We start from the raw sequence: 15104 nt of genomic DNA, 5'->3' as shown, positions 1-15104 counted from the left end.
GAGCAGGGTGCCCTGGGAAATCTCTTCTCAAAGACTCTGCTCTTGAAAGTCTTTGGAACAAATTTGCATTCTTTACCCTGAGTCCTTGATGGCTGTGACCTCATGAATTTCAGTAAAGCCCTCAAGGTGTCTTTTTTTTTCTTTTTCTTTTTTATTGATTTCTTTAGCAACTGCCCTTTCTTGTGCACCTTTTCTGGCTAAACTGCAAGTTTCCCAAATCTTTCTATTCCATTCTTTTTTTGTCCTCACTCCTCACTCTGAATCTGGTAAATGCATCCAGTAATACCTGTGCTGTCGTCTAGGCACTTCACTGCCTTGTAATTTTCTCCACTAACAAATTCACCTTTAAGTTCATCCTTCTGCAAATTCTCAGGGAATAGACAAAAATGTAGACTATATTTATCATGTTGTATTATAACAAGGGTGACTTGTAGTCCAAATTCAACAGAATCCATTTCTATCTCAGACCTCATCAACATCATCTTTACTGGCCCCTATTTCTTCTGTGCCTACTGTAGTCATAGCAATGACCCCACTTCTTGGAACCTGTTTTTTTTTTTTTTTTTTTTTTTTTTTTTTTTTTTTTAGTTTAGTCAGCTTTCCATTAATTTCCATTAAGAACCCTCTACATAATCAGCTTATAAAGAGAAAATAGTAATTTGGGGCCATGGTTTTAGAGGTTTCAGTTCATGATCATGTTGATCTATTGTTTTTATTCCTCTTATCTGAGAATAGCACATCATAGTGGGAGTGCATGGCAGAAAATAAAAGTTACTTCACATCTCAGGTGCAATAAATATATAAGTACATAAATAAGAGAGTAAGAGAGGGAATTAGAGTCGCAATACAAACCCAAAGGGCATAGCCCCAATAACCAGAGGCCTGCATCTAGACCCCACCATTTTGTTTCCACCATTTCCTGATAGTACCACTCTAGTGGATGATGGGACTTCAATTCATAGGGCTTTGGCAAATATTCAAAATCTAAACTATCACACATACAAGCCAGCTATGTATTATTCTACATAGTTTGTGAATAGTGTGTAGTTTGGCAGTGTTGGAGAAGAAATGAAAGTATAATAAATGACCCCACATATAGATTTACAGAATATAAATCTTATCCTGATTACATAAAAATTTTAAGTACATAGAGATTTTAAATCATAGGAACAATATGATTTGCTTTGCCTGTCAGCATAATAAAATTGGAAAGAAAAGTTAATTAAGACCTCAAGGTGGATAATAGTGAATGTGGAGATGGAGATGTAGGAAATATTCAAGAGTCATCTTCAGACAGGGATAATTCATATACTTGCAAGACACTTGGTACTTTAAGGAAATGGCCAGAAATTAAAGTCTAAAGTTTAGGAATAGTAGAGCTGGGGCGATGACTCAGCAATCGAGAGCATTAGAATCCCAGCACCCACATGGCAACTCACTGTCTATAACTCCATCTCCTGGGGATCTGATGCCCTCTTCTGACCTCTGTGGGTACTGGGCACACATATAGAGCTCAAACACACATGGAGGCAAAATACCAATACACATAAAATAAAGTTTAAGGATGATTTTTAAAGACTAGTAAAGGTATTCAACTTGATGAGGAAGAAAGTTTATAAACTTCTTTAAATTACAGAGACTGGGAGAACATGTGAGCTGTGATCAGAAGTTGTTCTTGTTCTTATTCAGCATCCAGTGTGTGTTTGTAAGGTCTTGGCACCGGGAACAATTTATGAATTAATGATTCAGTTCTTATTCTTTAAGAGCTCAGAGCACAATAAGACAGTATAACTTTAGACTGTACTCTAGGGAATTATAAACATCTCTAAGAAAAATAGATGTTCAAATCTGTTGTTAACTATAGCTTGGCATTCATAGGTTTCTATTTTAGTATAGTTTACTCACTTGTTTTTAGCCAAGTCTGAAAATCAACACCCTGACTGAATAGGCCTAATTTTGTTTGTCTTTGATTTTTGTTTTGGGTTTGTTGTTGTTGTTGTTACTGTTGTTGCTGCTGCTGCTGTTATAACCACTCACCTGGCTCTTCAGCTCAGCTGCCCCTGGATAAGTGTTCCACACATCTCCCTTCGGGATCCAGTCCAGCTCAGTTTTCATTTATGCACTATGTGTTCTTGATTTCTGTAGATCACGTTCGTCTTAAGGAAAAGCTAATAAAGTTGTCCCTTCCTTTCTCTCTCTCTCATCATTTCCAGTTCACACCTATCACAAGTCCCTAGCCTACTTCCTGTTTGTGAAATTCTCAATCACCAAATTTATCTCATATTTCTTTCAGTGGCTCTCTAAATTATTGGCATATTTAATATGTTGGGCCTTTAGCTTTACTTTCAGTCACCCTTTTCTAGCCCAATTGCTCTATTGTACTTAATAAGAATTAGTTTAAAAGTGTTTTGAAATGTGAATACACTTTTATAAAATTTAAAAATAGGTGAACTATGTTTAGGAATTATATATGTGAGACTAAGATAATGATAACATATAATTTTTTTGTGTTTGGAGGTAGCAATGACAAAAATAGGGGGATTTACAGAATGATAGTAATGGGCTGAGTTTCGTGTGTGTGTGTGTGTGTGTGTGTGTGTATGTGTGTTTGTACATGCATTCACACATGAATTGAGGCCAGAGATCAACTCTACATGTTATTTCTTAGGAGCCAATATCCTTACCTTTTGAGGCTCACAGAGTAGGCTAGGCTACCTGACCAGAAAAACTCAGAGACCTGCCTGTCTCTTCTCCAGTGCTAAGATCATGAATACACACCACCATACCCACCTTTTACTCTGGGTGCTAGGGATAGAACTCAGGTCCTTAGCTTGTGTGGCAAGCATTTACCAAGTGAGCTATCTCCCCATTCTCCCTTTAACTTGTAAAAATAACATACTAGAAAAATTAACTGTTACTGAGCAGTTATTCACTTACCACTCCCTTCTGGTGTATTTAAAAAAAATCCTAAAGTTTAACTCATTTCTTGATCATTGTTTCTGCATTGTTAAGAAAGGACTTTTCAATTTTTAGTTAACCATATGTTGTTATCACACTTAAGAAAATTAATAATAAGATTTGTTCTTTATTTATGCTTTCTTGATCATCTCAAAATAGGAATACAATTCAAGATTTCTGTTCCCTTTCCTGTACATATATTTTTAGGTTAGATCAGATTGAATCCCAGTTGCCTAATGCAAATAAAACAAATCTTACTGTTTTGGGGTAAGTGCCTCTTCTTTTTTCTTTCTTCAGTTATAGCATGCTTGAGATCTCAGCTTGTGTGTGTGTGTGTGTGTGTGTGTGTACATATATCCATGTGTGTTTGAACCTAAAGGCTCATACATGCTAGGCAAGTGCCATACCACTGAACTGCATCCCAGTCCTCTTCTTCAGATTTTATCTTGCTGTAGGATCCCTCTAAGTTACCTAACCTGGCTTTGATCTCAGTCTGTAATCTAGACAGGCTTTGAACTTGGGACCCTCCTGAGTAGCTGGAAATAGAGCCCTACACTACTAGGTCTGCCTTGATCTCTTTTAAAACCACTTGTGTCTTTGTATTTCTGTTTAAAGCCACACTCGTTGGTTTAAGGGTAGTAAGCTTCAAAAGTTTTTAAGTGACTTGATACATAACATGGATTGAGAAATAGTACCAGAAAAACTCAACACCCAGTTCAATAGAATTGTCATGATAAATTTCAAGTAATGATGATTAACTTTTTTTTAACAGGGTTCAACTCCACCAGTCACGGTTTTCAAAGGTTCTAAGAGACCTTACTTAAAAGAATGCATTTTGATTATTAACCATGATACTGGGGAGTGCCGCCTGGAAAAACTCAGCAGCAACATCACTGTGAAAAAAACAAGGTAGGAGGCATATTAAAATATATTACTCTATCAACATAGACATATCTAAGGAAAAAAGAATTAATGGATTAGGTCAAATTATAGTAGAAGCTGTTTTAAAAAAGCGTTGAATGGGGACTGCAAAGATGGCTCATCTGTAATGAGTGCTTGCTGTGCAAGTGTGAGGACCAGAGTTCACATACCAGTACCTGTGGCCAGGCATGCGCACTAACACGCCAGTGAGCTTAGCACTGCAGCAGTTGGAAACACGAGTAGGTGGAGAGTGATAACGCAGCATGCTCAGTGCCCACCAATGCCATGTTATGTCTACACACACCACACTCACAGACATATTCACATGCATAAACATTTACACAAAAAGGTAAAATTTCAAAATTTACTTTAAATATTTTTCTAAGTTTAAATTTAGTGATGATCCTTAGCGAAAATATCACAATACATTGTGATGTATAAAATGATGTCTATGTGTGCAAGTATACCTTTGTAGTACTTTCATAGACTCAACAGAGCCATTCTCCACTGTCCAGAATAACTTCATCCTTATTAGTAAAAATGTATTGAGCATTTGGGAAAGGGAAAGTTTGTTATATAAAAACTAACCTTAAGATTTCTAATTTTATACGTTTTCATTATTCTAATAGATAAGTTAATTTAAAAATTCAATGGAAAATATAGCCACCTTAAGTCCTTTTTAGATATACTTGGCACATTTTAAACTAGATAATATAAAAAAGCATTTGCTCTAAAAGTTAAACAAACAGTATAGACAAAATGACTGTGAGATTCAAAAGGAGAGACCGTGGTTGCTAAGAACCTTTAGGAAAGCCTTGTGGAAAACATCACCTCTGGAGCTGGAGAGATGGCTCAGTGGTTAAAAACACTGTTCCTCTTGCAGCAGACCCAGGTTCAATTCCCAACACCCACATGGTAGTTCACAACCATCTGTAACTCCAATAGCAGGGGATCCAGTGCCCTCTTCTGACCTTCACAAATACCAAGTACTCATGGGGACACATACATAAACACAGAGAAAACACACATAATGTAAAATAAATAAATATAAATATAAATGCTTAAAAAGGAAAGAAAAAAATGTTGCTTCAAAGGAAGTTAACATCCTAAGAATTGCCTTAAATGTGTGTTTAAAACAGAAACTCCTATAAATGGGGGAAAGCAAGGGAGAGGGATTGAAGAATAAATATTATCAAAGCACATTATATATGTATGAAAATGTCATAATGAAGCTCATTATTTTGTACAACTAATTTACACTTACGAAAATGTCTTTTAAAAACTAGTCATTCCCAAAGTCAACCTCAACTGAGAGAAGAAACCCGAGAACCTCTGTTAATGTCCCTGCTGCCCTAGCTCCCTTAAACCGATCCAAAAGGATACAAGAATATATAAAGCAGGTGGGAAGAAGGAATATAGCTGATTTTGCGGGGGGGACTAGAAAATAAGATTTGTTTAAACAGAGCATATATCTGTCTCTGCACTTGTGTAAAAATTGCAAAGTGGGGAATGGTATTGGCAGGGGATTAGAGTTTAGGTTGTAAAAGAAGGTTGAGCTTAATGCCTCGAATATTAACTAAGAAATTAGAATGTTTCCTTGCTGGTAGTGGTTACACATTAAGATATTTCAAACTAGGGGCTGGCATGTTTACAGCTATGGTCTGAAACATTAGTCCAGCAAGGAAACTGAACGAAAAGAAACAATGTAGAAAACTGGAAAATGTGTAAACCAAGATTTGGAGCCTGTGAGTGAGTGAGAGAAAATGAGAGGCTAAACACTTTGGGAAGGAAGAACTGGTAAGATTTGATCACAGGGAATGGGAAAGGCAAGCCTCAAACAAAACCTTAAAGTACACTCTTCATTAAAATGTTGAAAAAAGTATTTATATCTCCATTGTTGACATGCCTGTTTAAAAATTACAAATGGAAAATGTGGAAGTGATTCAGTTTTAATAGAAATGATAAATTACACATATTTTCTCTTTATCTTAGTCATTTATAACTATATAAATGCTCAAACTATATAAAGTTTGAGCAGTAGGATTGTTCTTGCTTTGTTTTGTTTTCAAATTGTTCCATATTGATCCCTCATTGGACTGGTGTGTATTCCAAACATATAGAAGGAGCTCAATAAATATTTGTTAAATAAATTGACATTTTGATTCTTAAATTCCATTTGAGAGATTTCTAAAAAAACAAGTGAAAAAAATTAGTAAGTTAGTAAGTTGAATCTGTTACATTGCTATCTTGCCTATTTTAGTATTTGATACTTTTAATTGCAGAGTTGAAGGAAGTAGTAAAATTCAGTATAGACTAGAACAACAGCAGCAACAAATGTGGAATCCACCTAGGACTTCCAATCATGAACACCATTCTCCATCAGAAGACAAGATGTCTCCAGAATCTTTAATGGATGATATCGAAAGAGGTAAAATCTAAGTATATATAATGTCAATTTATAAAAGGTAAGTAATATTGAGTAAAAGTTTGAATTTCCATTAACAATGGAACTAACTATAGGTCTTAGTGAGAGAACATTGTATTTTATGATTGTGTCCTTTTCTGGAGTAATGATGTAAAATATAAATTAGCATATTATATCCATGTCAGATCATTTTTTTATTACCATTTGGGGCAAAAAAGTGTTTCATATTCAGTTCTTTGTAGCCTCTTCCTATGAAATGTATTGTTATGGTTAGTTATAGATGTCTAAGGTACCAAACAAACAGAAGCAGTAGGAGAGTTGTTTCAGCTGCCATGTCCCTCTTAGCAGGAAGGCATTTCTGGGGAGGAATAGAACATTTAAAGGGAAGAAACTTAAATCTTCTTCCCCTCTACCCCCCGCTACAGTTAGGACATTGATGGTACAGTATTGTAACCGCAGCAAGACTCCAGTCATCAAAGTAAATTAATTGCTTCTATATTCTGCCAATCTTATTTGCATGGATCTCAATAACTCCCCCTTCCCTTTTAGGCCCAGTAAAGTACGTAATCCCTAGCAGGTTAGTCTTGTCTCTACAAGCAGTAAGGAAACTGTCAACTCCAAGTTCTTATTACAAGAGATTTTGAATTTTATTTTATCTTATATTATTACTACTTCCAAAATAGATCTGAATCATGTTATATGTTATATTATAAATCTATCTTTATACATATATACATATATATAGAGATATATGTAGTTAAAAATTAAGGGATTAAAGGCAAATATTAAGTAAACTTTCTAGCTATTAAAGTTAAAATGGAATTTAGTTCTGTGCTTACTGGCTAGCAAAACAAAAATAAAGATGTAATTTGTGTTTTCTATGTTATCTTAATATATAATATATTAACATAGATTTCAAAGAACCTTTCTAGTCCCTGCTTCTAAATCCTAAAAGCAATTAATTGTATGAAATAAGTTCTAGAAAGCAATAAACTGTATTGTATCCTCAAGAGTGATTCATTGGTGTAAGTAAAAGGTCCTACATGTGGCGTTTTGTGTTGACCTCAACTAAAGCATTGCTTGGAAGTCATAACTCAGAAAAGGGTTGGAGAGAATCAGTTAACATGAACTAAGAACAGTTTTCTTAGTGTTCTAAATTTATATGACAAAGGAAAATTCTCTATCTGAAGATGCTTGTATAGCGTGTTCCCTAGACTATATCCTATCAGATTATTCTGTCAAATACTTATTGACCCTGCAGTACTACTAACTTCTTTTTTTAAGATTAATTTAAAAGTATGTGTGTGGGAGGTATGTATGTTCACATGTATGTATGTAAAAGTATGTGTGTGGGAGGTATGTATGTTCACATGTATGTATGTAAAAGTATGTGTGTGGGAGGTAGGTATGTTCACATGTATGTATGTAAAAGTATGTGTGTGGGAGGTAGGTATGTTCACATGTGTGCAGGTCCACACTTGCAGATGCCTGAAGAAGGCATCAGATTCCTTGGACCTGGAGTTACAAGTAGTTGTGAGTCACCTGACAAAGGTGCTGGGAACCAAACTTGGGTCCTCAGAAAGAGCATGCCCCTAATTGGTGGGCCATCTTTCCAGCCCCATTACTGACCATGCTCTGATGGTTGAGTCTTTTTTTTCCAATTCATATTCAGAACTTACACTAGAAATTTTGTATATCAGTTTTTGCATCTACATCTTTGAGTTATCTGTAATTTCAGTTTAAGAAATTAGATAGGCGCTAAGATTCCCCCCTTCCACTCAGAGATACCAGGAAGCTGAGTATACCAGTAAAGGGAATAATGCCACATGAGTACTTGCAGTCTCAAAGTGCTCCGCTGTGCTTGGGTTGAGGTTGCCCTTCCCTATCAGCACCTGCATGGGGTGAAGGCATGTGCATGTGGAACCACACTGTGTCACATGCTCATTCCCCTCCATCACACAGAGACCTTTCCTGCCTTCAGATCTCTCTCTCCCCCACTTGAAAGGCACCTTGAGACTGGGCGACACTGGTAAGGGGCACCTACCATAACAAACAGCTCAGTGAGGGGCATGTTTCCCTTTCCTTCTCTTAATACACGTACTCTTAGTCTCCTTCCTAGGGAAATCTATTACTCTTTCATTATTGGACACTAATTTTGGTAAATGCAGAGTTCATCACTGACATTTCTTTCAGCACTTAAAAGCATTGTGCCACCTCTGAGTTTCCACTGAGAGACACTGAGAAGACACGGTATTCTTCTGCAGTGATAGGTCATGTCTCTCTTGCCTTCAGAACTTTTATCTTTGCCTTTAGTTTTCAGATGTTTAATTTTTATGTACTTTGGCATGCATTTCTTTGGGTTTATTCTCTTTGGGATTTGCTCGATTTCTTGACTCTATGGCTGATGTCTTTAACCAACCTTGGGATGTTTTCAGGCATTATTTCTCCCAATCATTTTCAATCCCCTTTTCTCTGTCCTCTAAGAGTTCAGTTGCTACAAATGTTGGCACTTCTGTCGCTCTGCAACAGATCTCTGGGAACCTGTTTACTTTGTTTCAGTATATTTTCTGCTTTAGATCAAGTGAGTTCCAGTGGTTTATTCATTCTCTAGTAAGTGGGCTCTCTACCCAGCAGGTTGTGCCGTCATTTTTACAGTTTCCGTTTGATCTGTGTTTAAAATTTCTAGTTTTTAAAATTTTTTCACTTGCTTCAAGAGAAATTATGATTGAATCATTCTGTGAAAGTTATTTTAAGATCCTCTCAGACATGTCTTACATCTAATTTCTCTGAGAATTGGTGTGGGCTTTCCTCATTCAAGTTATGATTTTCTTGATTTACAGCATAATAGGTAACTTCCTAGTACATCTTCATTTTCGATTGTGTTCTAGGGACAATATTTAAATCTTTTGCTTAGCAGGGAGTCATGGTTCGGGTTTAGCATACAGATATTTGCCTGCTTTTGTGGGCTATGTTTCAAATGACATTCCAATTCCAGACCTTTTGTAGGTCTGTTTTGGTTTTCTTGGTAGATCTCCAGCAGCTAGAGTTCCCACTGGTGAACTTGACAAAGGGGCTTTACTAGCATTGAAGTACAGTTCCTAGGGAAAGGAAGTCTGTGGCCTAATACAACAAAGAATGCTCAATGATTTTGTGTGTGTGTGTGTGTGTGTTTGTGTGTGTGTGTGTGTGAAGGCTATTTCTCTCACTCCAAGATTTCCTTAGTTGCCTATATTCTTCATGTAGAATTGAGGCCTCAAGGACTTTCCTTTGTCCAGTTTGCCATACTTATTTGTGTCATTGTTGTTTAGCTAACATTTCGGCAGTAAACTCTGTGAGTATAACTTCTGAGATTACTAGGAGACACAATCTCACAGCAAACTCCCTGACCCTCTGAGCCTTACAATCTTTCTGTTCCCTTTCCCCCAGTGTTCCTTGAGGTTCAGGAGTGTCTTTTAGCTGTTTCTTTTAGGACTGGGCTCCACAACTCTCCATTTTGATTGTGGTTTTCTGTTATGATCTCTGCCTGTTGTAAGGAGAAGTTTCTTCAATGAGGGGTGAAGACTACACTTATCTGTGGGTGCAAGGACAAATGTTTATAGATTGTTGTATAGAATTATGCTGCGTTTTAGTCAATTGGTAGTTGTAGATTCTCTTCCAATAATCATGATTTCACTAGCACCGAGTAGTTAAGTAGGTTTCCAGTACCAGGTATGGCCTGTCTCTGGTTGAATGGGTCTTACGTACAATTAGAGAGCATCTGGTATTACCAAGGTGTGTGTTCAATCACTGCTATCTCAGGGTTATCGTGTCAAGCTAGTCTTTGATGTAGTTCAGAGGCATGGTAGCTGGGTGGGACTGTTGGCTGCCTCTCTCCATTGGAAGCTTGCATGGCACCTTCTGCTACCATGAAAGTTAGTCTTCAGAGAGAGGGCATTCAGGTTGGTTCTGGCTCAGGAGTCTCTGAGTTCTGTTTCTGAAGTGCATGGTATCTTCAACAACAGAGACCTATCTTCCACCCCCGGGGTAACCAAGGGCAAAGCAACAGACTGTGTTTGGAGTCTCTTGGCTAGCAATGCTACAGGAAGTTTTAAAGTAAATGCTCTAGATGCTGTAATATACATTTTAGTTACTTTTTTTTTATCAAAGTCTTCTTAAAAGCTAATGCATTTATATGTTACTGTGTTTCTTCGTGTTATTTTACCTGTATTTCTACTTTCAGAACTGAAGGCAGAAGCTAGTCTAATGGACCAGATGAGTAGTTGCGACAGTTCATCAGATTCCAAAAGTACCTCATCTTCAAGCAGTGAGGATAGTTCTAGCGATTCAGAAGATGATGACCGATCCTCTCCTTCGGGTCCAGGGACATATAGCCCAGGACATTCTAGCATGTCTGCCAGGCCACAGTACAGGACTCCAGATACTGATGCTAGCCGCAGTAGATTTCATGACAGCAGTGCCCTACTGATGAATACTTTACGTAAGTATACGTAACCACAAGTAACTAAAACAGGATTTGCAGTGTAGCCGTGTTTGTTGGGAACTAAAATTTAGTCAAAGAAGAGTCTCATTTTATAAATATTAGCCATGTTTAAAATCTACTTTCTTCTGTTTAAAATCTACTCTATCATTAGAGTTGGGGTTCCTCTGCTTTCTTATTTAGATAGCCACCTCATGCTTCTATTTCAGCCAATTCTTATATGTAGGTAACTGTCCAGTACATATCTCCATGCAGACCTCTGAATCCCGGGCAGATAGGTCTGGCTTCATCTCCTAGTAAAAGGTACCTGAAATATGCTTTGTCCAAAAATCAACCTGATATTCTTTGGCTCGTTGAATTTTGCCTAGTGAACGGTAGCATTCTGTTTTGTTATACAAACCAGAAGTCCATTGTGTTCTGGGGTGAGTTTCTCTCTTTTCTTTTTGTGTAGTTAATACTTCACCAAGTCCTGTTGACTTTTACCTCCTAAATATTTTTCAAATCCATCTACTTCATTTTGTCTCTACTACTACCACTGTAGTTCGGCTCATTTCCTTGATTCCTGCTACCGCTTCCAGGTCTTCCTCCTAACTTCATGTTCTCTCTTGTCTTAACTGCAGTGTCCACTGTGTATTGCCAGTATATTTGTGTACATGGCTATAGGTTCATTAGCTGAAACAAGAGCAACCTTCCAAGGGATGCATCTCTGAAGATAACTTCAGAGTTTTCCTTCCAGCAACCATCAACTACCAATAACTGCTCATTTCAGGGTGGAATTTTGTAAGGCCTTTCTATATTCATACTTGACTAGCTTGATCTTATGCAAGTCTTGTGTATACAGTCAAGGCCATTTTGATCCACTATGTATATTATTAGCCATATCAACCTTTAAATGATTCAAATATAATTTATTACCTCTCCTGCTTTAAACTTTTCGAAGTTTGCAATTTCTTTTACAATAGAGACTAGACCTTAACATAATTATACTGCTTTATTTATTTATTTTTATGTATTTGTTTATATACAGTGTGCATGTATGTATATGTGTGTACAGGTATGCATGCATTTGTGTACCCATGCATTTGTAGGCTGTAGGTCAACCTTAGTTGTCTCCCTCTATTACTTTCCACTATATTTTTAGTCAGGTTCTGTCACTTTGCCTCTAAGTCACTGATTAGTCTAGATTAGCTGGCCAGTGAGCTCTAGGGATCCAGCATTGGGGTAACAGATTACAGACATGTCCAGGGGATATGCTCTCTTCTTCAGGTCTCCCAGGGCTTACACAAATGTGGTGTACAAGTGTGCATGTAGACAGATATCACATGTGCATAAAATAAAATTAAATGATTTTAAAAAGCAGAATAAAACTTTTTTAAAGAAAAGAATTGAAGTACAAACATAAAAATGGATTTGTTAGTGGTATTGGTTTTGAGTTTAAAGGGAAGTAGTAGGAAGCAGCTTGGATAACTTTCAAGAAAGGTTAGCTTAGAAGTGCTTGGACTGAGCTCCCAAGGTCCAGTTGAAGAGCAGAAGGAGGGAGAATATGACCAAGGAAGTCAGGACCATGAGGGATTGATCCACCCACTGAGATAGTGTGCCTGAACTAATGGGAGCTCGCCAAAGCCAGCTGGACTGGGACTGCATGAACATGGGATCAAACTGGACCTTCTGAATGTGGCTGACAATTGGGGCATACTGAGAAGCCAATGATAATGGCACCAGGATTTGTCTCTACTGCATGCACTGGCTTTTTGGTATCCTAGTCTATTTGGATGCATACCTTCCTCAGCCTGGATGGAGGGGTGGGAGGGCCTTGGACTTCCCACAGGGCAGGGTACCCTGCCTTCTCTTAGGACTTGAGGGGGAGAGGGGAGGGGGAAGGATGAGCGGGGGGGGGGAGTGGGAGGGAAGTGGGAGGAGGGGAGGAAGTAGAAATTTTGATTCCTATTATTTATAAAGTAATAAAAAATTATCAGAGAAAAAATAAATGATACTACATAATGCTAAATAAAAAAAAAAAGGAAGTGCTTGGAATGGTGGTTGGGAGACAGCTCTGTCAGTAAAGCACTTGCTATGCAAGTATAAAGACCTGAATTGAGTTCCCAGAACCCATGTTAAAAACTGTATGTGGCCACAGGGGCACTGCCTGCCTGCCATCCTACTGCCATCCTACTACTGCAGTCAGCCAGTCTAGCTTAGCTGGCAGATCCCAGTGCCTGAAGAACAATGTCCAAGGCTGTATTCTGATTGCCCTTGCATGTACAGACATAAATACACATACAAAGTGCTTGCTATGTAGCTAGAGAGATAGCCCAGTTAATAAGGTGCTTGGCAGACATTAGTTGAGTCCCTAGAATCAATGTTAAAAACCAAAACCAAAACCTGAGTGTGATGGTGCAGAGGCAAGCAGATCCCTGGAGCTAGATAAACACACTTACTGAGTTCCAGGCTAGTGAGAGATCCTGTCTACAAAGAAAAGAAAAAGAAAGACAGACGGGGGGGGGGGCAGTGAGGGGGGGCAAAGAGAGAAAAAACAAAGAAAAAGGTAGATGGCCTTGAGGAACAATGCCTCTGTCTTCTGCATGCACATGAACACACACAAAATTGCTTGATATGAAGCAGGGAAGTTATGATTTCTGTTGAAAGTAGACAGTGTCTGGTGGGGGCAGGGTGAGATAGGGAAGATTCGTTGATATGTGGATGATCTTGTTAGTGAAAGGAAGCTGGGAAAAGACGCCATTTGCATGCTGACAGCTGCTGCTGTTTTTTAACCCATTGGTTTTACAGCCTTGTTATTCACCAGCTCCTTGAAGGGACCTACCATATCTTCAGAAGATAGCAATCTTTAAATGTGATTGCAAAACCTGTTTCTGGTAAATGGAGCTGTAGGCTGGGCTTTAGAGAACCTCGAAATCGTGTAAGAGTGTTACAAAGGTAAATAAAAAGACAAACTTCCCCTCAAAATGGGCAAACAGAATTCTGAAACAAAAAAAAAAGTGTTTCTAAGAAAGATACTATGAAGACATAATTCTTTTCTTTTCTTTTTTCTATTTTGAGACAAGATCTCATTATGTAGGTCTGACTGGCCTGAAACTCACTTTGTAGACCAGGCTGACCTCAAACTCAAAAAAAAAAAAAAATTTATCTTCTACCTCTGAGTGCTGAGATTAAAGGTGTGAACAACCATACCTAATTCAAAACATAACTTTAAAAAGATAATAAAGGAAAGGAAAGCAGAAATAAATAAAATGCAACAAATTACGAAAATAACAAAATAGCTCTACAGAAGAATGTTTGCATAGCATACACAAGGCCCAGAGTTTGAGTTCCATCATTTTAAAAATAAATTTGCAGTGGGATGGCTCAGTGGGTAAAGACACTTGTCACCAAGTGTTCTGACTTGAGTTCAGTCTCCAGAAATCACATGGTGGAAGGAGAGAACTGACATCCACAAGCTGTCCCCTGACTCCCACGGGCATGCATGAGTGCACACACATGTGAGTAAATAAACGTCTAAAAATCTTTTGAAAGAACAGGTCATGGAAATTTCTTGAAAAAGGTCAATAAAAATAGTCAAGATGGACATGGGTGAAAAGTGAATTAGTTAGATGGAAGGTAATACTATGGAACTATTCCAGAACACAATATAAAATAAAAAGTAAGAGAGACAGTTTAGAGATATGGAAAATAGATGGCAATGATTAAACACTGTTTACTAGGAATTCCATGAATGTCCAGAAGGGAGAGTATGAAAACTTTAGAATTTTCCAGGACTGAAGACAGTCATGAATCTACTCCAGATTCTAAACTGGATATATGAAAATAAAGGCATACCTTAACGCCTAAACTACGCACATGGAGGACGAAGTGACAGTTCTGCTGGCACGCTGGAGTCAAAGCTGGCATTTTCTTCTGAGGAGCTGCAAAGATTCCATTCTCTCCCTGCTTCCATGTTTCTTCTATACTGTTACAATGTATTCACCAATGTAGTTAGCTTCAACTCAGTTGCCTATGTATTCACCAATGTAGAGTTAGCTTCAACTTAGTTGCCTACTTAAAATTGTGGCACACGTTCTTATTATGTTTCAAGCAATCCTTGCTGTGACTTTTTCTGGATCTTTCTGACACCATTCCCTATCTTTCTCATTTATCCTACTCTAGCTACAGTAGCCTTTTTGCAAGTCAAAAAATCATGTAAGTCCCACCCCTATTCTGACATGTACTGCAAGCCTACTCAGGGAAAGTCAGTTTTCTTCAGAGGTGTGACCCAAGCTTCAGTAGGTGACTCTCCACCCTTGTATATGCAGGCCGAGCTAATTGGAC

The 15104-nt window shown here is 37.9% G+C and overlaps 1 protein-coding gene across 2 annotated transcripts in view; it reads left to right on the top strand.

Moving 5' to 3' along the window:
- The window catches only part of Eaf2 (ELL associated factor 2), a 35104-nt gene that overhangs the window by 18845 nt on the left and 1155 nt on the right, over window positions 1-15104 (top strand). Inside the window, exons 3-5 of one of the 2 annotated variants that reach the window (XM_048454190.3) lie at window positions 3731-3867; window positions 6162-6307; window positions 10524-10781. In XM_048454190.3, the coding sequence (XP_048310147.3) occupies window positions 3731-3867; window positions 6162-6307; window positions 10524-10781 (541 nt within the window). Of the gene's footprint in view, window positions 1-3730; window positions 3868-5516; window positions 5677-6161; window positions 6308-10523; window positions 10782-15104 lie in introns of those variants that run through there. The other variant, XM_048454193.3, reaches the window with a different exon arrangement.

This window comes from Myodes glareolus, chromosome 2, assembly GCF_982192425.1.
Source record: "Myodes glareolus chromosome 2, mMyoGla1.1, whole genome shotgun sequence".
NCBI lineage: Eukaryota > Metazoa > Chordata > Mammalia > Rodentia > Cricetidae > Myodes > Myodes glareolus.
The sequence above is the reverse complement of the archived record's forward strand: the minus strand, read 5'-3'. Positions and strand labels throughout refer to the sequence as shown.